This window comes from Notolepis coatsorum (genome assembly GCF_963971535.1).
Source record: "Notolepis coatsorum genome assembly, chromosome: 1".
NCBI classification, from domain to species: domain Eukaryota; kingdom Metazoa; phylum Chordata; class Actinopteri; order Aulopiformes; family Paralepididae; genus Notolepis; species Notolepis coatsorum.
In genome coordinates this window covers 147,491,231-147,514,400 of record NC_140165.1, presented here as the reverse complement: position 1 = coordinate 147,514,400, position 23,170 = coordinate 147,491,231, and the positions used below count along the sequence as shown (strand labels likewise).

General features: G+C 43.8%; 1 protein-coding gene across 1 annotated transcript; it reads right to left on the bottom strand.

Annotated features, from left to right (window-relative positions):
* Positions 1-1,739: 1,739 nt before the first annotated feature.
* Positions 1,740-12,796, bottom strand: rflna (refilin A). Its single transcript, XM_084316873.1, has 4 exons — positions 12,516-12,796; positions 12,051-12,396; positions 4,121-4,230; positions 1,740-4,005 (listed from the first exon to the last, which is right to left on the bottom strand). Exons 2-4 carry the CDS (start codon positions 12,267-12,269, stop codon positions 3,672-3,674), a joined length of 663 nt encoding a protein of 220 aa, XP_084172999.1. The 5' UTR covers positions 12,270-12,396; positions 12,516-12,796; the 3' UTR covers positions 1,740-3,671.
* Positions 12,797-23,170: the final 10,374 nt, after the last annotated feature.

The following is a 23,170-nucleotide window of genomic DNA, read 5'->3' as shown; positions in this document are numbered from 1 at the left end:
AAAAGGACCAATGAAATGTCTTTGTGTTCAGTGCCTTGCACAAGGATGGCAATCGTCAGTTGTCACCTGAGCTACTGGAGAGCTACTGTTATTTTGTGCACCTGCTGTCTTCTGCTTTGAGGTTACAGTGTTCCAGCCATTAGCAAGGTCACACTGCTCGCCTGTCCTGTGTGTACTTATATAAGTCCCACAGGGGCTGAATCCAAAAGCACCACTCAGCTCTTCAAGGTGACAGTGTTATGATGACACCAAGTAGACTGCTAACTCTGGAAGTGACGAGAGGTAGGGGGCGGTTGCCTAGATCCATTGATTTGCCTCCCTTGTGTCTGGAGTTAATCAACAGGGGAGTCTGAGTGAAGTAAACATCAGATCCTATTCTCTGGACCTCAGACAAAAACGTCATAGCTTGCCAGTATGAAAACGAAACTGCTGCTTTCATTAGGGGCGGGAATCTTACCATTTATCCTGTTATTCACTGATCATATATGTAGGTAGGTTTACTACACAACCAATTGAAGGGACAACCGAGTCGGTCCAGAAAAAGTGTCATTAGTTTCGGCCAGACTGCAGCTACCGTGAGACTTCTTCAATCTCCTGTCCAGCATGAAATTAAACATGCGAGGGCCCACATGTGGCCGATTTTAACTACCTGCACTTTGGCGACCTCTAGCGGCTCGGGTGTGCATATTTTAATACAATATATATACAGTATATCGAATTAAAGCCCTATTTGTTGCCTGTCAGGTGACAAAATCCATTCAGCGGTTCTTGAGTTACATGCCGATTTGTGAGGCGTGTGCTGAAGTACACAGTGTTGTACAAATACAACGACTGCCGGGGCTCTAGCTCCGTCAATCATTTGGCGATCTCGAAAATGATTGGACAGGGTTGTAGCCAATGAGCGTGGCTTTCCAATGATATCCCACATGGGATGTACGAATCAGGGATCTAGGTGAAAAGTCACGAGCGAAAACAGGAAGAGAAAAAAAACGCAATGAAACGCAACGAAATAAAAACCAGGAACGCTACAGTTTACCAAAATCGCTCCTAATCACTCATCTCTGAACTGATTTTTATGAAATTTGGTCATGTACTACACAAGACTTCAGGCTATGGACCCAGGGTGTCGTTTCAGCCATACGAATTTCTGGGGAAATACTAATTCTGGACTACTAACTACTACAGAATAATGTGAGTAACATGTTTTTCTACAACTCAAGTTCAGACCTATGTTACACTATTTCATTAGCACTAAAAGTTAATTATCTTTATTGTACCAGAAACTTCAGAATGTCATCTTTCAAAGGAGACCAGGCTCATGCATGTGCTAAGTATAACGTATAGTGTTTGTTTGCAAACAAAAGTATGCAGTCTTCAAACTAAAATGGCCTATTTTCGGGGCCCCTGTTAAAGCCTTTCATATTTTTCGCAGCATGCTGTATAACGAGGGGGGCAGCGCTTTTCAACAGTTAGGAAGTTGCACCACATTAAATGTTGGGACGTGTCCTCTGGCTCACTGTCTGGGGAGCTTCCTTTTCCTGTGCAAGATCATTTGTATTTCCTTCGTTTGTTGGATCCAGAACAAAAGTAATGGCCTGACATTAATGAATGGTGGGCTGATTTGTTTATTCTGTGTGCCCCGCTCCGGAACACACTATGGTGTAATAGGAGTTGTGTGCTCTCTAAAACCATGTCTAAATTTGTACAGAATTATTTTAGACACAATATAGTACTTTGGGTGTTGGAAATTACTTTTTAATTCAATTATGATATACATTTGTCTTTTTAAATTATTTTCTCTTGATCAGAACAAAGAATGACCGACATGAAATGTACAAAAATATAAAGAGAATTATGAAGTGCCTCGATGCCACATATACAACAGGAAAATATTTTACAGTAACAAAATCAAGTGTTAGGAAAAAGCACAAACAATCTTACATAAAACCACCAAAATATTGAAACAGACGTCCCACAATTTTCATTCGTCGTCATCATTCCGCCTCTCGACATCTCTCAGACCATCTACACATGACAAAACCTTCAACCACCTTGCCAGTAACCGTCACATTGTTGTGTGCAAACCACTTGGTTCAAACCCTCAAAACTCAACCTTTTGAGTCCAACATTGTTATTCCCAGGATCCATGTTTTTCCCCCCTGGAGCAATATGTTAATAAATGCTGTTTAATGATGCACTTAGTCGCAACCCTATCTGTTCCCCCACTGAATAACTGTACCTCCTTACAACGATACTCCACTGCAGAAAAGGAAATACCTTTGAATTTCAAAACATTAATATCACTTTTCATTACAAACAAGTTCAATATCTCAATTGAAAATAGGGAATATACATTTGCAATGAAAAAGATTATGTTTGAGGTAAGATCTGAATAAAACAAGTTTCAATATTTACCAAGTTCAATGATCTATATAACATTGAGAAAGATCAGGCAACTCGACTCAAATCTATTACATCTCCAATAGGAAAACCTGATAGTTGCTGTAAATTAATCCGATCCACCCATTTCCTCATGCCATCTATACAAGATTTAGTTGTCTTGCTTATCAAACTTGAACCTCCGATGCCATAGTTTGTAGATACAGCATCTAAATACACAAATAGTGTCGCCATAGGAGTTTAAGTTCCATAGGTTGGCCCTGCCACTTCTCCCTCACTGGCTAGAGTTGTAAAAGAGCCAAGTTAGGCCAAAACTGGGTATCCAAAGCACTTTTACGGACATTACACACATACTTTGACTATTTTTCTCTTTTTAAATTAGATCCTCTGTGACTTATGTTGTTATAATGAGGTGAAGAATGTGGTACTTTTCCTTAATAAACCTTAGTTGTTCCTATATAAGGTCTGGTTTTGTTGCGTAAATGGTCTAGTTTGAATCAAATAATTGATCAAGCTATGAATGTGTGTTGCTGGAAAAACAAAAGCTTTAATGAATGCAAACCTCCTGTGAGAGTGTGGGGTTGTGACATCTGATAACACCTGTGTTCAAATATCTTTGGTCCAATTTTTCAAATGCAATATTGCAATTCAGCCCCCACCCCACCTTTCTGCACGATGCTAGTCCAATGAGAGGACTGACATCAATTATGACACATAGAAAACAAGTGCAATAAAGCCATTAGAAAGCTCTGCATTAGAGTACATGTGTTTGCAAGAGTTCCATTGTAATAGATTTTATGTAAATGTTTCGGTTTTCTACACAGACATCTACAGTCGAGCCCCGTCATCACCTTTGCTGAGGCAGCAACAGAGTTTGTGGAGTTAAATCACCAGAGGCCTGTTTTCCTGGTGGAGCGAGAATGCCACTGATGTGCCGGCTCTCCTATTAAATAAGACGATTAACCATGAAATGCAGCTTAAAACTGCAGAGGACCGATTCCCTTTTTAAAGACTGCATCAGTAGAAAAGTCTGAACTACACTCACAACAAGGAGAAACATCACTAAAACAGTTTCCTCACGGTTCCCATCGGCACACGAGGACGAACAGACGAAGGTTGAGGGGCTCCAATCAACACCTTGTTATCCCGGCGTGGACATTCCCAAATGCCTGCCTTGTCCTTAATAAGCAAGATGAGCACCGTCCTCCAGGTCAGTCTGAGCCAGTCAGTTAGTCAGTCAGCCCTCTGTAGGCTGGGGCCGGAACCCAGGCCTACAGGTCCTCTGTATAGATAATACAAGGGCTGCTGTCTTCGCTGGACTCCAGCTGGACCGTAGAGACAAACCAGCGACGGGAGCCCATGGCGTTGTACTTGAGCGTGGTGCGGTAAGTGTTCTTGGCATGTTTGGGGTAGATGATGGTGGTGCTCTGGTAGTGCCGGGGCTTCTGACGCGGCTCCAGGTAGACCTGGGTCTTGTAGCTCCGCCAGGTACAGTTCTGCACCGCCACCACGGTCTCGCTGAAGGAGGTTGCCGTGGGAACAGGCGAACAGTACACCTGGTCCCGGTAATGCTTGTCCGAGTCGTACTTGACCTCAGAGTTGCACCTATAGAGAGGCAGACAGTAGGACATAGGGATTTAGAGGGCAAGGAAACATACCCTACTAGCAACTGATCACTAGGTGGCAGTGTTAATAGGTTTTATTGTGAAGGTTCACTTACTTGATTTCTTGCTCTGGTTTAGGGTTGACCTCGATGCTTTCACCAAAGAACACAGGGTACATGCGAGCCTTGGGGTCGGTCCCGGTGGAGTTCAGCAGCAGGTAGGGCAGCTAAGAGAGGAGACAACAAGTTAGAGTGTTAGAAAACATCTGTGTTACTACCTGCTCAGTTCAACAGCCTGCTTGCTGCTTTATCTGCTAATTAGTCAGTTCGGAGAATCTGGTGCAGGCTATCATATAGCAGAAATTAAAAACACTTTGTCTCTGCCCACTACTACACACCGACAAATATGATTGATCCTCCTACGTGAGAAATGTGCCCGTCTACAGCACAACTCTAGATTATACCACCAGCCAGAGCACTTCCGCTTTACTTCAGAAAATTATACAGTGTAGGCCAGGCCAAATGAAGTGTTGGCTGTAAATGTCTTTTCACAAGCTTCTACAGCCCTTCGGTCAGGCTAAGTGCCTCACAGAAAAGTGTACACAACAGCCTGCCTCTGTGTGCAATTAGAAGAAGCTGGCTGAGAGTGTCCCTAAACCTTGGTGTCTCCTGAACCTAAGCACTGTCACTGCTGCACCTGCTGAAGCCATCAGATCCACTGCACCAACCAACCACACAAACATCACCCCCACACACTAGAATCACCCCCTCACACTAACATCACCCCCAAACAATAAAATCACCCCCTCACACTAACATCACCCCCTTACACTAGAATCACCCCACACTGTAACCACCCCTCCCACACACACTAAAAATCACACCCACATGGTAAAAACAGCCCCACACGCTAAAATCATCCCCACATGGTAAAATCACCCCCAGTCAGACACAGAGCAAAGCAGCAGCGGACAAAAAGGCTGATATCAAACTAAATACACTGATGAGCAAAGTTACCCTATTACAGATTGCCTGTAGATTGATCAGAGTTAACGCACACTGACCTCTACACACTGAGCAGCACACGAGGGACTAATCAAGAAATTAAGTTTAACTATAATATAGAACTAGGTACATAGAGGAAGCTTGTGCAAAGACTGTATGGGTTGATTTTCTTATTTGAAACCAGGGCTTTATAAAGTGATTCTCACTCAAATAGTATTTTTTCTTCCAAGTTCATAAGTAGTCCAGTCGCAGTCAAGTTTACCCTGTGCAAGCGTGTGTGCCGTGCACACACACACACACACACACACACTTCTAACTAATTCAACTGGAACTTATTGCTGTTGTGACTGGAAGAGTTGTACTACATTTTCCACTCAAACCCTGCCGGCCCGTCAGTGCTGTGCATTAATATGCAGTCAGCTTGTCTTGAGTGATTTGTTTCTGTGCATGTGCCTTTCAAATAATTTAGAAGGGGCAGTCCAAAATAAAGAAATTCCCCTTCACTATCTATCCATCCAGATAATTTAGGTGTGATTAGCCTAGTTTGGAGATATCTGCCGTCATTCCAATATTGGAGATTAATAGCGCTCAAAGCACCAAAAATTGAAAATTGAAAGGTTGAAAAAAATCATGACCCAGTTACTCAAGATAATCCAGACCTTGTTGCGAGCAATTTCATGTAGAAACTTGTCTACTAACGTCTTCTACTAATAATGAATGGGGGAAGTAGTTTGGTAGAAAATAGTTCCTACATGAAACTGCCTATAACAAGGTCTGTGGTTTATCTTGGGTAACCGGGTCATGATTTCTGGAAAGGGACATTTCTCTGCCACAAGCCAAATGCCATTCAGCTCCATTGTATTGGAGTGATGGCAGATATCTTTGTAGCAGATATCTCCAAAACTAGGCAAATCACACGAAATGATCTGGATGGATAGATAGCACTGCACGACGGGTGAGGGAAATCAATTTTGGGTGAACTGTGCCTTTAACATTCTGAATCAAAGGAATTAACCCTCCCCCCAATCGTGGCACTGCTCACATTACACAGGCTGGGTAGATAGAGTGAAGTTGTCACATGTTGTGGTTTGGCTGCAATGAGTAGACATGCCACTCACTCCAACTCTCTCTCTCTCTCCCCCCTCTCTCTCAGGTTGAGGGACAGGCCAGGACGGGCCAAGGGCACAGGATCACGGGGGTACCGTACGACTCTCACCTTACCCAGACACCACAATCAGCGCCATACTATCCGGATGGGTGGGAACAAGCCTAAAAGCTCAGCTAGGGCAGCACGGGCAATAATTCCAATAGCATCATTTCATGCCCATCAATGGGATTATATTGATGACATGATCGCGTGACGCGCAATTCTGTTGGCTAAATTAATAGGCTACCACCAAGCACTTTTTTTTTACTGACCGAATTTATTTATTACAGAACAATGTAGGGATCCCATTCTGGCAGTGTCATGTCTCTTGTGCTTTGGTAGTGTCATGCATGTCTCTTGTCCCTTGTTTTGTCTTGAATGTGTAGAAGTGCAGCTGTTTGCCATATTCATGCTGTAAATTGCCCCTTGCGGGACTAATGTTTTTTTTTAATTGAATTGAACATATTAAAAACAGATCTCTCACAAAACGAGATCTGAAATATTTGAGGGAACATCATTTGAAAATGATATTACACGTTTACAGTCCATTACCACACTGTTCAATGCAATGAACTTCAGTTTGTTTAACATGTAATGTGGCACACTGGTAAATAATACATGAGCATACACAAGATCTCTTATAAATAGCGATTATTCCATATCACCCAGCCATAAATAAACATTACACTACTTCTCTCAGTGTTCTTAATGAGCCAATCTCTCTAAAGTTTAAACCATTCATCTTCCACTGTGCCCTGCTGGCACTTTAACGGCATGAAGTTAAGAAGAGTGTGACTGGCTCGTCTCCATTCCTCTGGCAGAAGTACCATCCTGGCCGTTTATCCATGGGAGGATATGCTGGCAGTCCTGTGAATGGTAGTTAGGTGGCCTCCGGGCAAGGGACCCGTTCAATCCCCCGGAACCACAATTCTTCCCTGGTAAAGTGGGCTGCAGTTAGAGATGTTCCGATACCATTTTTTCCTTTCCGATCCGATACCTAAGCTTTGGGTATCGGTGATACCGATACTTATCCGATACCGGTGCATACATTAAAAAAAAAGAAGTATAAAAATTATATATATATATATTTTTTTTTACAGATACTGTTTTATATATACTGTTTTTTTTAGTAATAACTAGAAAGTAATGGTATTTATTCAACAGGTGATTGTATAGATTTGTATTAGTATCATTAATCAATGAGTATGGGGCTGCAGCACTGCAGATATACCCTACTCTAGATCCACTCGCTTTGCACTCGCTACCCAGTGGCTCTGCAGATATACCCTACTCAGTCTACAAGCTCCGTTGAAGTAGCAGAGGAACTGTTGTGATTTTTGCACAATAAATATTCAACATTCTCTTTTGAGACTCCGCCTCAGACTCTTATCATTTGGCACTAAAAGCTAAACATTGTCGCCGATATGGCTGTCCGCAACATGTCATTAATTGTGTACGCGACGTGCAATTGTGCAAAGACGACATTAACGTGAGCTACTGTAGGTTAGCTAGCATGAGCTACCGGTATACGGAAAGACCATAGAAGACTGTAACGTTACTGGTGACATTGTGATTTAACTTGGAATACTCCTTTGCCAACTTGCTGTACTTTGCTTGCAGGTCTGCAGCCATTATTGCTGGATTATAAATAGCCCCAACTTTAGCCAAGGTAACGTCAAAGCTAGCTTTCAGTTAGCTGTTCAATGCTAATAACACCAGCCACCAAGCGAACTCATCAGAGCTCCCTGTCAACAGCGCTCTGTCGGGACGATGGCATTTTAAGAAAGTATCTGCTCTGCTGTTAAAATGACAAATGGCAAATGACACTTTAATTCACGGTCGATTAAGCACACGTTTGTTTTATAATGCTCACTCAGCGAGTAGGGTATATCTACAGAGCCCAACGTCCGCAGTGTTGTTGATAAATTACGTCATATGGTATCGGAGCGCAACATTAGAGGGTACTCGCCGATACCGATACCAGCATTTTAGGCAGTATCGGCGGCATTTCCGATACTGGTATCGGTATCGGAACAACTCTAGCTGCAGTAGCCATACAATGCACAATGCAGAAACACTTGTGAGATGAAAGGAACCTCAACTCAATGAAAGACTTATTTGCGGAGGATAAAACTGCAAACCATATCCTCTGAATACAAGGTCATTAATATTAGACCATCAATACCAAGACTGAAGCTGGATTAGAAACGGGCCCAGCGTCTGGCTAATCCAGGGGTAGTTATAGCCCTCATTGGCTCAACCAGAGAACAACAGATGTGGACTTTCACCTGGACACAAGCTTGTGCAGTTCTGAAGGGTTCTGCCAACTCACTCCCAACCAACTACCATACCCTATATGGCCCTTCTACAGCAGATTGTAATGCCTATCCCACCTACTTGCATAGAGATCAAACCACAAACAGTAGCGTTATGTGATGCCATACGGAGACATCATTAGAGATAAAAACAAGATGAATCCACGGAGATGTGAAAAGGAAGTACCCCCAGATGAAGCTAAACGAGTTACAACAGTGCACTTTGCACATCCTTATATTTCATCAACCTTTAGAAACGGGAGGTGTGGTTGTGCACGTTGCCATGTTTAACTTAGAAAAGAGAAGTCATCAACCTCTTATGCAATCTGGACTGCAACTGCCCTTACAAGCCTGTGTGCACCTCGAAATAGTACTTTGTGATTGTTGTTAGGTGGCATACAAAAAAAACAACACAAAAATAGACCTGGAAGGGGGGTCAGGGGAGGGGGACTGTTGTGCACATGTGCCTGCACGTCTCCATGCTCCTACTACCAGACACGGTTACAGCACTGTACCCAGACCACGGCCAACTCCAGAAACTCTTTGTAAAGTTATTTTCTGATGGTAAGGGTTGATTCTTTCCATACACAGGGCATTAGAAACACAAGCAGAATCTTCCCCCATCAAATCTGCTCTTATGAGGGAGAAACCACAAAGCAGACAAGTCCTACCAGTCTCAACCACTGACGGATTAGTCACATCTATCCCCTTTCAGGCTCCAACAACAAACCAATGTCTCACAACTCCCAGGATGTATAGAACAGGATTGATTTTTTTTATCCACTTTTTCTCCTTATTTTTCAATTTTTCTCCCATCCCGATTTCGTATCGCCAATTCTCCCCTCCCCTGTCTTGAACGTTGCTAGACTATGCCTCCCACTGGTCGGCTGTAGTGAGGATAGAAGCCTTGCATCACGTGTCCCCTCCGGTACACGAGGAGGCAGCAGCCTGTCGCATCTTTTCACCAGACAGCGCAGACTCTGTGGCGAGGAGTAACGCGTGGGAGGCTCACGCTGCCCCCGATACTCTCTGCTGTACAGGCATCACCCAACCGACCTGTAGGAGTCGCTGTCCACAACGTCCAATCCCCACCCATCGACTTTCCACCCGCTACCGCTGCCAATTGAGATAGTATGACGACTGGTCCAAGCCGCAGGCAATGCCGACTCAGGGAGTCGAGACCGGAGTCTCTTGCATTGGTGACAAGCACAATCTCCGCTACGCCATCCAGCCGACAGAAACGGTTTGATTTCTAAGGCACATTAAAAGTCCTCCCTACCTGCGCTGACATGTTCTTCAGACTCTGAAGAACTGGGAGCGACCTGGTAATTATTTTCATTGAATCAACTGTTTGCTGCTTTAATGGCACTAGCTGTCATATGGGACATAAATCAATGCAGGAAAAGTCAGACGATACTGCAAAGTGGGGTACACCTTCTTTTCGTTTACTGGGCATTTCCTAAAAAAAATTTTTTAGCTATAGATGACATTCAGCCACTAGATGCCGGACTAGAGCACCAGCATGTCAGATCAAAACAATGCTGTGCTTACATAGGATTACCCTAGGGTACGATAATTAATTATCGTACGCTGTGCCATCAAACTAAGTTCAGATAAAACTGTCAAACTAGGCATTACAGATCAAATATGAATCAAGATCCTGCAAATGCCCATTTCTCGCATAAAATATTGTCCGAAAAACATATTTCAGTTTCAACTTTAGGACGGTCGAGAAAGATAAAGTTGATGAGCAAGCAAGCTGCCATTTTCTTTTTGAAGACGGGAGCAGAGACGTGGACCTCAACTAGCAGTGCATTTATCCAATCAGGGATTGGATTCCACGTGGGGAAATAGGAAGTAGGGAAGTGATACGCAACATGTATATAACATGCATTTCTGACTCGTCAAAATGTATAAATTGCTAAGTTATTTTCTAATGATTAATCTACATAGAAATGTTAAAATAAAAAAATCTACAGTGCCTTTAACTGCCAATGTACTGTGTCATGTGAGACACCATGACATTTTTGGGAAGGATCTGGGTCATGCGTGTGTGTGGGTGTTGCAGTTTCCCTGGTAACTGGTGAACAGAGATGGACAGAGGCATGTAGCGAATAGTATTGTGTGTTCACGACTACACGCTATGGTATCAAGCTAATGGGAGGCCATTTCCATAATACACTTACACTACACAGAGTCAAAATGTTTACACTGGATTTTGGCTTTCAGATCTGTTAGGTTCCCAACAGTTTAGGAGCTCCCATCACATGGATACCATACATTAAATGTACCTCCGTCTTGTGACTATCTCGAGTAGGAATGTACAGAATGTATATGTATTATATCGGGCCAATACCAGGTTAAAATGGGGTATTGGAGAATTTCCCCAATAGTAAATTCTGATAACAAGAGCCAAGTGTAACATGTCAGAAATCGAAGAAATTATATTTTATTTGTACACAGTATGGATTAGATTGGTAGGCTACTCTGCATACGCTGATATCTAATGTTCTATACTGCTATCAATTGGTATCATCAGCAGCATTGATGCATCCCAGCTTTCTATTCTCCCAATTGTGTTACAGTTGCATTCGGTTTAAAATATGAAACACAATAGCTGCTTGTTTAATGTTGGCAACCGAGCAGGACACCTGGAACCTCCAGGCTGCACAGGCTGAACCGTCAATAAACATGAACAAAGGTTATCCTTCACGTGAATCTGGTCATGACTTTCTGCACCAGTTAATAACTACAAAAGGGCAGTATCAACACAAAGCAGCTTTAAACCATGATATTATGAACAATGCCCGAGGGCAAATGTGGACCATGCCTTTTCATTTTAGGGAGAAATAAGCAGTGTTCTGTACAGAAGATTGATGTGCAATGGATGTGCTTTTTTCCCCTTCTTCTTTTCTCTCTAGATGGGGAACAGAGCATGTTAGCCTACTACACTATGCAGAGCAACGTCACAGAACAAAATTGTACCTGGAACCAACTGTCACTTCTAAGATGATGTATCAATATTGTCTGCTTTACTCAAGACTTGAAACTATAAGATTCCTTTGTACTATATATCCACATGGCGTCCTTACAGTTTTCAGGCATCTTTCTAATGCAGCATAAAAGTCTCCGTCACTGTTACACTGAAATAATATACATTTAGGCTTAAATGTAACCAACTCACTGACCCTGATCACAACATCATGAGTCTAGGCTACACTGTTGGGGGGGAAATCCCTTCCACACACCATTTTGACTTGTGAAGGCCTGTGGCATCTTCTTCAGGCATAGTGCTGCATCAGAAAAGTAGTTGCAACTGCGGAATTCCACCAGTAAGAGGGCTTCCAGATGTTTGAGAGTGGGCTGAAGTGAAGTTAGTGTTTTTGGCCAACAAAAAAATCCTCTGAAATGGTAGCGTTAACATGTAGCCTATCAATGTGTGGCTGTTTGCTACAATGTATCAAATTTACTTTTACTCTTTATAGTAAATATATTATGCGCTCATAATAGGTCCAGGTCACTATTTTCAGATGATCAAATTGCAAAGTTATTTGGACTAAAATATGTAGCGTTAGCTTACCAGTTTGCCTTCTTTGCTTTCCTTTTTATAATATCCATGGTGATTTTCGACGGGCGTCGTACAACTCCCGGAGCGCGACTCGAGCAGACCAGGAGACAGCGAGCAGAAGGGCGGACTTGGGCTGGGTGGTAATCCCGAATCCGGACTGTCAAGCAGTCCTTCCCGATTCTTTCCTTTCAGACTCTCATCCATAGCTTGTAAGTGTAGGTGCCCCACCATTTCTGGGAGAGCTCAATTCAAAAACCAGACAGTCGCAGCGACCAACAGTTCTCTTGAACCGTTGCAAGTCAGTAACTGCTACTCCGTCGAAATTAAAACTCCTCGGCAAACTTTTCAAATCGGACTTCTGCAGAAGGAGGAAACAAGAAATTACATTTAAATAGCTTATTGTCACATACACTGACTGAACAATGCTTCACAAATCTACATACTTTATTTCTTAATAAAGCTAACGTTACACCATACCTGCGCGTCGATAATGCCGGCAGCCAGCGTCCAAAATAAAAACTTAAAACTAAACTATATGATTAAAAAAAAAGCTATTACTATTCTAAAAAAAAATACAAAAAGCTATGGAAGGCATCTAAAATTACACTAGCTGTTTGTAGCATAGCAGTGCGTCTGGCAATGATCTGTCTCCTTGAGCTCTACTCCGAGTCTGTCTGCACTGCAGTGATCAGCCGGATCCTGGAGAGCTCCCTCTTAATGAGCCTGCCAGCTTTTCTGCACCTGGACCCATTCCACTGGTGATCTGGACCCATTCCACTGGTGATCTGGATCACTTCCACCTACAGCCGACAGGGCGAGCAGTCCTCCCTTCTGTGTGTCCATGGCGCTGATAAACATGCAACACGTTGAAGGCCTATCTATCTGTAGCCTACATTTTAGACTACTTCTGTATTGGCCGGCCCTATAATTCATGGAAGTTATTCAGTCGCCTCTGTAGACGTGTGTGTGTGTGTGTGTGTGTACGTGCGCGCGCACGCAGGGGTGCAGACAGTGGCTGGTAATATCAGAATTGGTGGTATGGTGGGGATCAGTGGTGCAGTGCTGGTATAACTCGGTATAACGGCGTTATACCTCGGTCACTGAGGCTGAAGTACGCGCAATCGCTTTTTACATGGCATTATCCAACCGGACTCCCGGAGAAGCATGCAGCTGCAGAGCCGCAGAGCCAGCGGCGCTCTCTGGGCCGCGCGCTGACGGCCGCGCTGTGAGGCAATAGTATCCAGCTGCAGGACGAGAGCAGCCAAAAAAAACTGCGCACGCGCGTGGAGCGTTTGACCTACTGTCAATTTGCCACTGCACCACTGGTGGGGATGACGCCACATGCACGCGCATAAATGTTCCCTTGTGTGCGCGCGGCACAGGGGAGGAAGTTAGGCCATTTTACGAGTATTCTTTATGTTTGGCGAGTGATTCATGAAGAGCACTCGTCACACTGGCGAGTAGTAAACAAAACAAAAGAAAAAAAATCATTCTGCAATCTGCTGATTCGCTCACTGGCACAAGCCGAACTCTAACTCCCCCCTTATGATTTCTCCCATTTGCGCCTCATAATAATCCATAACCAATGAACATCATCGTTGCGCTCTAAGCTCCTCCAATGAACACTCGTTTTCTAGAAGATGCCGCCCATCTAGGGGAAGTGGACAGACCACTGCGTGTGGCCCTACTACAGACTCCTGTCACCGGCTTGACAACCAGTGGTGCAGTCGTAATATGGGCCAAGGCCAAACGCCACGTGCACGCGTGCTCCCACGCGCACGAGCATACATGTATCTCTCCTCTTTCATGAGTCGGAGCTGGGGACGAGACGGGCGGTCTTTTGTCACATAACACACGCCCAACACTCCACACACACGCACACACACACACACACACAGTCTAGGTGATAAGTGCCGGCCGACTTTGCATAATAATAGGATGCGCGCAATTCTGCCTCAGTGACGAAGCCCAAACGTCGTTTGACCGCGTATGCCCAGCACTGCACCCCTGTTGACAACGTAGACAAACTTAGACAAAAACACATCAGTGGATGAAAATAATTGCATGTAGAGTCGTCGCTTTCGGATATCAGTGCGGTCTGACATGGGGGCTAACAACAGCATTGTAACTGAGGGGTTACAAATCCCTGACTGTATTAAAGATTGTGATAGATTAAACCACTGCTAGGTATGTACTTTAATTACTGGCCAGACAGTACATCGAATATATGGTGGACACTCATAATAACACGGCATTGACAAAGAAATAGTATTTGAGGGTATTTATTCTCCACTTGCACAATCTGAAATTAGCCATTTCCGGCTGACTTCCGGTTGCCAATGGCACTTCCTGTCCCATCCAAATACATTGGTTTTAGCTACTTTTCTCCCCTTATTTAAACAACTTTGTCGTCACAGAGAGGCAATGAAACGTTTGTATTATTATAGTATAGAATGTATTTAATAAGCAAACGTTTGTCAGCAGGGTTTTTAGGCTGTATTTCATGTAAAAACGTTTACTGTTAGTTTCCTTGCTCAGCCAGCATTAGCTAACCGAAGCTAGTGGTTAAACAGGCCGGATTAGCTTTGAGCTAACTATCTTTCCCGACCCATGTATTCATTCCATTCTAAACATAACGTTAGTTTACAAAACATGACCCGTCTATATAACGTTGAGGAACAAATTATATAGACGGGTAATGTTTTGAACAACTAACGTTACGTTTAGAATGGAATGCATCGGCAAAGATCCGTTAGCTCAAAGCTATTCCGGCCAGTTTATCAACTTCCTGTCATTTAGAAATATGATTTTATAGTGAAAATCATTACCAAAACGTCCGGAAAAACCTAACGGGAGCATTATAGACGGTCATACAAATGTACAAATGCTATAAGGTGGCAAGAAATGCACTATAAACAATACTTTATGCATCGGCAAAGATCCTTAGCTCAAAGCTATTAAGGCTAATGCTGGCTAACAAGAGGCTAGCGCAAGAAACGACGCTGCAAAGTATTGTTTATAGTGCATTTCTTGCCACCTTATAGCATTTGTACATTTGTATGACCGTCTATAATGCTCCCGTTAGGTTTTTCCGGACGTTTTGGTAATGATTTTCACTATAAAATCATATTTCTAAATGACAGGAAGTTGATAAACTGGCCGGAATAGCTTTGAGCTAACGGATCTTTGCCGATGCATTCCATTCTAAACGTAACGTTAGTTGTTCAAAACATTACCCGTCTATATAATTTGTTCCTCAACGTTATATAGACGGGTCATGTTTTGTAAACTAACGTTATGTTTAGAATGGAATGAATACATGGGTCGGGAAAGATAGTTAGCTCAAAGCTAATCCGGCCTGTTTAACCACTAGCTTCGGTTAGCTAATGCTGGCTGAGCAAGGAAACTAACAGTAAACGTTTTTACATGAAATACAGCCCAAAAACCCTGCTGACAAACGTTTGCTTATTAAATACATTCTATACTATAATAATACAAACGTTTCATTGCCTCTCTGTGACGACAAAGTTGTTTAAATAAGGGGAGAAAAGTAGCTAAAACCAATGTATTTGGATGGGACAGGAAGTGCCATTGGCAACCGGAAGTCAGCCGGAAATGGCTAATTTCAGATTGTGCAAGTGGAGAATTATTATGCAATAATAGGTTACAGAATGAGAATTAGGGTCGCGCTTGTATGGCGAAGAATAGGCATAAAGTCAGTCAGTAGCATAAGTCACTGGGAATAGAATGATTCCTACGATGGGTACTAGGCTGACGCCACCTGGCGTATAATAGCAATTATAGAGGGCAACGCTGGTACCGCCTGGAGACACTGGGTTCCTCCCAGAGTTGTAAGTTCTGGAGGATAGAGGAATGTTCGGATACTCAGTCTGATCAATGAAGGAGAAGGGGATTCACGTACAGAAGCCAGTCCTTGTAATCCAACGCTCAGCAACAAAAGCAATAACTGTAATCCAATGCTCGATAGCAAACGATGATAGCCAGCTAGCCTCGGTCCATGAGGCCAGCCCGAATGTAAATCCTCACGAGGTTAAATCCCAAACGACAGTGGAGATTAACGATGCTCTTCTCCGGGTAATACGTTCCACAATCAATATAATCCAACCAGTAATGGTTCTGCAATCGCCGCCGCCGGTTCTCCTGTGCACATGTCCAGCAGGTTCTCCGACTAGGCCTCCTCGTGTGCTGGCACCAATGTATTTAGTCCACGCGCACTGGCTAAGGTCCACTAGCTAAAACGAACGAACCGCTGGGTAATGCTACACACGGACGAACTGTGGTTGGCACGATACACAATAAATTAACGACTATTTACTTCACATTAAACTAAGTCGAACTTGACGTTACTGCATTAATCTGACACTTTACTATTCAATTCGCACGTGGTTCTCAACGCTCTGTTAGACGCACTGCTGCTCACTTCACTACACGTTGAATCGGGATGAACAGCTACTGTTCGCACCTGCCGCAGCATATATACTTAAGTGGTTATCTAGTGGTTATTCTCGTCTCGAATCAATACGCTGTCTCCGGGCATGTTACGACATTGAACCTGACTTTGGGGGCTTGCGGTCTGGCGCCGAGGGCGTTATCCAATAAGGAAAGCGAATATTACTATGATTCGAACGCAGGCTTAAAGGGATATACCGTGTATATATAAATAATATACAATGTATATAAAACAATAAATGTAGATTCTCAGCTTTAATCTGGCCCTTCACAACAAGCATGCAACGCTTCTCCTTCGAGTTGGATGATAATGACAAGTGGGCGTGAGGCTAACGATTCCACTCACTCAAGTCAACCAGCATTAGCCGGCAATGTTGTTTTATTGGATTCTATTATATGTTGTACCACTGTATTGCACATCGTTGCGGGCAAGACCACCCGCATTTCATTGTATACTTGTATGCCGTGACAAATAAAACTCTTGACTTGACTTGACTAGCTACCTACAGTAGCATGTAACAAACTACCATAACACGCGTTCAACATAGTGATTGATTGATTGATTGAATTGATTGATTGATTGATTGATTGATTGATTGAACACTTTATTAACAGATTGCAGAATGGGTACAGTACAGTACAGCTCAATACATACAATTGTTAAGGGGATGCAGACCAGAGAAAGACTTTCGTCTTGTTTACATCAGGGTCCCCCATTTTCAATTCATCGTAACATATATGACATACATGACATACAGATAGACAGTACTGCTACATCTATACATTTATGACATACCAGATTTGCAAATACAGTACTGTTTGTGATACAAAAAGAGTCCAGAAAAAAGAGTATATACATTTGATGTAGAAACTGTACATTGGATTGGGTAGGTGGGGGGGACTGTACATTGGAGGTGGGTGGGGGGGGGGGGGGTTGGGTAGGAGTGGGGGGGGGAGGTTGGGTAGGAGGGGTGGGTGGGGGACACTGTACAACTGTAAAAAAAAACTGTACATTGGAATATTGACAAGACCATACTTGGTAATTTACTGTACATTGGGGGGGGGTTGTGTTCGGACATTTACAGGGGCCAGTTTCGAGTTGCAGTCTCCCTTAGGTGTTTTTTGAGAGTGTTTTTGAAAGTGGGTAGTGATTCACATTCATTTACAGCTTTGGGTAGGGCGTTCCACATTGATGTGGCATAATTGCGAAACGTGTTTAGTCCCTTGTTTGAGCCGAATCTGGGTTTAACATGATTTGTGGAGCTCCCTCTGGTGTTGTGATCGTGGTATTCACTGACCTTTGGGAAGTATTTTGACATGTACATGGGTACCTTGGTCGTGTAGTGTATCTTGTAGACCAGGCCCATTGTTGAGCGGCTTTGCTTAAATGCAGCCGAGTAACATTTTATTATTATTGAATTATTACCGGGTTTCCCCCCATATCACCACTCGCCCATATGCCCTTCACAATGGTGATGTTGTCATACTTGTCATTCAGAATACACCTGCTGAACCCCTAGCGTTGACATGAGATTCGATTCCAATGTATTGTCATCATACAGCACAAGTACAGTATAACCAGAATACGTTTGGCATCCAGAGTGCAAATGTAACAAGTCAAGTTCAAGTTTTGTTTTATTTAGCTATTACATTACAGTGAAATGCTTGGTTCTTTCACTGCCCAGCCCAACCCAGTCCAACCTAGACCAGCCCAACTTTCCCTGCCCAACCCAGTCCAGCCCAGCATCTTTCACTGCCCAGTTCAGCCCAACCCAGTCCAGAATAGGTCCCTCTTTCATGTTAATATGTGATATCCTAATATTTTGAAGAGTAGAGACGGTGTGATTAATATATGTTTTATGCTAATATTGTGAAGAGTAGAGACACTTATTAACACTTTCAGCGCCAGCAGGGGGCGCACGATTTAGTGCTTGAATGCCCAGCATCCACTTCAATGTTAGCGTTAATAACGCCTAATCTATGTTTTAAATTATGTGTCTAATCTGCCCGTCGCTTATCAATGACTCATTTTCCAGTCAACATTGTCGAAGCGGATTGTTTTTTTATCGTTCATTTCCGTTTCATAGCATTTTGAAAAGCCCTCGTTTTCAAGGAAAATAAAAAGATTCTGTGATAAACGCCCTGTACTGGAATATTCTAGAACGTTGTCATTTTTCGGCCTATTTATGAATCGTTTTCAAATCAACGCTAGATTATCGATAGTATATGTGTACGTATGCACGCTGGGGCCGCAAGCTGAAAATCGATTATCTTAGGGCCCTTTCTCACTCACCATTCGGGGTCGAATCAGCGCCGGGTCGCACCAGAAAAGGGTGTGTCCGTCTGAGTGAGAACGCTCCCCCCCCGTCCCCGTCCTCCGCTGATTCGTCCCCGGGGGCGCTGAACCTGGACCGGTGAAATAGGTGGTCTCAGGTGCGCGCTAGTGGGAGCGGGGGGCGTGACACACACAACGTCGTTACTGTAATGCTTTCATGCTTGCTTGAATTTTGGGCAGATAAAACCACACAGCGACAACTGGACAATACCCACAAAAACGATAAGCCACGTTACACAAAGCACACTTCCCTGGCTCGCATTAGGCCTGGCAATTTTGTTTGCCATTGCTATGTCTATACATTGGTTTCTTGTTCGAATGCATTTATTTCTATTAGACCAGTGGTGCCCAACCAGTCGGCCGTGGTCGACCAGTAGATCAATGACATGCAATATAATTGCCACGAGCGATGGGATAATGTTAGCTGCTGAATAGGCTAAGCTAACTAGCGTTAGCCGTTAGCTTAGCGTTAGCGTTTGCCATTGCTATGTCTACTATACTTTCTTGTTCGAATGCATTTATTTCTATAGACCAGTGGTGCCCAACCAGTGGGCCGTGATCGACCGGTAGATCAATGACATTCAATATAATTGCCACGAGCGATGGGATAATGTTAGCTGCTGAACAGACTATAAAGCTAACTAGCGTTAGCCGTTAGCTTAGCGTTAGCCCTGGAAAACGCTCAAAAGCGGACTCTACAACACCAGTTCCATTCGTGAGAAAAGGGGGTGGGTTATATTGACAAGGCTTGACAACAGAGGTTCAAATATAACTTCATATTTATTGGTTATTTGTTTATTTTATATCAGCATCCAGTCTCCACCGCCGTGTTAACACTTCCTGTGTTTACATTTTCAAGCGTGACATCATCGCCTACGGCAAGCGTACACGCTCAAAACGCAAACCGTAAACAGAACCCGGAGCGAACCAAGACTGAAGTGTGTACACAAATTAGAGGGTGGAGAGGGGGGGGGGGGAGTTCGCACCCAAAGACGGAACGAGACAGTACGGAGCTGATTCGACCCCGATGGTGAGTGAGAAAGCACCCTTAGTTCCTGATCGCTTGCACAGCCACACAGCCACACACACACATAGGGGAAAAGCTTATATCTCCGTGAAAACAGGTCTGATTATCCTAAGACTGGTAAAATAGATTCCTTTCCTGAGATCAGATGTTATCCAAAAAGATCATTCCAATTCCTGATCGCCATTCCAAAAATCGATCGCTTTTATTGATCCAACGCTACATACTGTACTGTAAAGTGTAAACACATATTCCACGCTGTTCTGATGGTCCACAATGAATCTGATCGGCTCGGGATACATGCCTGAGAAGTACAATGTGGATTCCGGATTTTTCTTTTCTCATCCATTTTCATTGAGTCCATTCCAAAAGGGTGCATTACCATCTGGGAGACGATAGGTGGCGGTTTTTTCACATCTGAGCTCCTGATGGGGCTGGTTTACCAACGGGAGACTCTGTTGATGAAATATGAATTCAGAGCGCTAATAAAAAAATAACACATGAATTGTCGTGGTGGGCATTCAGGGGGCGGGCTGATAACACGTGTTATGTCGTTTTGGGCATTCAAAGTGTTAATGTTTTATGGTAATACATATTTTAAAGAGTAGAGACACGGTGTGACTATTATTGAAAATCAATTTAGACGAAGACATACAAAGAAGTTATTATCACAATTAGCGATTTATTTATGGCTGGTAAAGAATCTGTTTGGCTGGTAAAAAAAAGAGAGTGGAGCGCGACTGCACGTACTTCTGCTCAGAAAAGTGGTGGGATGGCGTGGTACCGCATGGGACCACCACTGCACCACTGTGTGTGTGTGTGTGTGTGTGTCTGTGTGTGTGTGTGTTGTTGCATTTTGTGTGTGTTTTTGTCTGTTTATGTGTGTGTGTGTGTGTGTGTGTGTGTGTGTGTGTGTGTGTGTGTGTGTGTGTGTGTGTGTGTGTGTGTGTGTGTGTGTGTGTGTGTGTGTGTGTGTGTGTGTGTGTGTAACTTTTGTCTATTGTATTTCAGGACTGTGAGGAGATGGGTAGGAGCGTTTTGCATCAACTAGTTTCTATATAACAGAACCCAGTTCACCAGCTAACTGACAACACAGTCATCACAGTGGTGAGGGGGGAAATTGTGAGCCCCCCCATAGGCATATACGGTTACTTTTACCAACAGCAGCGCTGCCAAAGGGGAAATCACGGGATAAATAGCCAACGCAGAGCAGCAGTGTGTCCCGAGTGGTTGATTGTGTCTTTGATGGTCCAGCAGCTCTCCGTAGTGATTAGACCCACAGCAGATTGCCAGGAAATTGTGCATGATGTTTCTTCAGCTCCCATAAACGCTGAGATAGGCTAACTCTCTGTTTGCCTTTGTTGTCTGGAAGATACAATTAATTGCATACATGTTAAGCTTGCATAGATGTAATCATGTTTGCTGAGAAATGTTTTCCCTCTCTCCCTCTGTGTTATTGTTTGGAATCAGAGGGGCTCTGCCTATGCAGGGAGCTTACAAGCGCTCGTTCTGTCAGGTGTGTTTCTGTGTCATCGCGTCCGTCTTTAAAAAAAGAACCCATCATGTTGATCCCCAAGGCATTGGAGAGATTACGGAGTAGATCTGGGACAGATTAGTCATAAGACACCAGGACACAGATGATGAGCATGTTGGTGGGTGTAGGTATGTCTGTGGTCTGTGAGCAGGCAGACAGCAGAGTTTACAACCCACAAGCCCTGAAAAAGATCTTAGTTTTCTGTTTACCACCACCCAGTATTATCCTAGAGCTAGCCCTCCCTCCCTCCCTCCCTCCCTCCCTCCATACAGCTAAACTCACAGTCTAGCAAGCTGGAATTTCTGCTACCATGTGAATCAATGGGTACGTGCTTTTAAGCTGAACGTGGAGATTGATTGGTACAGTATGCAGATACTTCACTCAATCTGACAGCTCGCTGAGCTTCTTCCAGACACTGATCATGTATCTGCTGCTTGAGCCGCCAACGCTGTCTTCATTTCAAATGACTGAAATCTTAGTTAGTGCGTCTTTAACGAAAGTCACTAGATCCCTTCTGTTGGGACCTAATTCAAAGAAACTCACCAGACTCTCTAATATTTGTTTTTGTTTATTTGTTGGTCTGTTTTTAATTAAAAAAGAAATTACAGTGAAAGAATGGTTATGCCAGGTTAACATCGTATTCCTAATAGAGAGTTCATGTGACAAACCTTTGTCCATGGGAAGTGACAGTTGTGATTGGAGGATTAAGAAAAGAGGGTGGGGTTTGAGATGGTAAGAGATTTGGGGACTGGAGTGTACATCACTGGACATCAGTGTGTGTAGGGGTTGATGGAAGAGTTCTGGAATCAGGAGTTTGGGATTCTAATCTAGCATGAGACCTTCAGGGTCCCTGGGGGCTATAAGAAAGAAGGGGGTGGGGGGGGGGGGTGGGGGGTTAAAGCCAAGCAGCCTGCTAGTGATTCATCTTTTTAGAGCTCCATCATTCCTCCTCTTGCACTCACAGGGCAATCGCTCACATCCTGCTCCCCCAGCCTCCCTGTCCATGGTATACACACAAATAAACACATGCGTGCACGTGCACACACACACAAACATGCATGCACAGATACATAGACACACAATTGCGCACACACACGTTCTCTCTCTCTCTCCCTCTCTCTCTCTCTCTCTCTCTCTCTCTCTCTCTCTCTCTCTCTCTCTCTCTCTCTCTTTCTCTTTCTCTCTCACACACATCATACACACAAACATTCCAGTTCTGCAGAACTCTTACTGAGCTGGCCCAGTCTCAATGGCATTCACATCACATTGCCAAGCCAGCTGTGTGGAGGAAGGACACAACACAGGTGTGTGTGTGTATGTGTATGTGTGTGTATGTGTATGTGTGTGTGTGTGTGTGTGTGTGTGTGTGTGTGTATGTGTATGTGTGTGTGTGTGTGTGTGTGTATGTGTGTGTGTGTGTGTGTGTGTGTGTGTGTGTGTGTGTGTGTGTGTGTGTGTGTGTGCACGCTTGCGTGTGAGAGAGAGAGAGAGAGAGAGAGAGACAGACAAACAGGCAGGGGAATCCAGTCAGTTTGTCCCTATGAGCAAATTTTTAAGTCTGTGTTTTCAGTGCGAGGTACAAGTATTTACTTGAGGTGTAAGTGCACGTTTGCTCGTGCCCGTGCTGTCTGGAATAGCTCTCAATGTAAACAAACCACAGGGAGGCCGGTCCCTGGCAGGGAGCTTGTTTTCAGCCAGTGGGGACGTCACTGTGGTTTCCACACACAGCCCTCTTCTTCAACCACCCCGACCATCAATCCTGCACATCT

Coding starts and splice junctions, on each gene's coding strand:
- rflna (XM_084316873.1), bottom strand. CDS start 12,269: ATGGTGGGGCACCTACACTTACAAGCTATGGATGAGAGTCTGAAAGGA. Junction 4,231..12,050: donor AAAGCAAAGAAGGCAAACTG/GTAAGCTAACGC, acceptor CTCCTCTCTTAG/CTGCCCTACCTGCTGCTGAA. Junction 4,006..4,120: donor AAACCAGAGCAAGAAATCAA/GTAAGTGAACCT, acceptor GCCTCTCTATAG/GTGCAACTCTGAGGTCAAGT.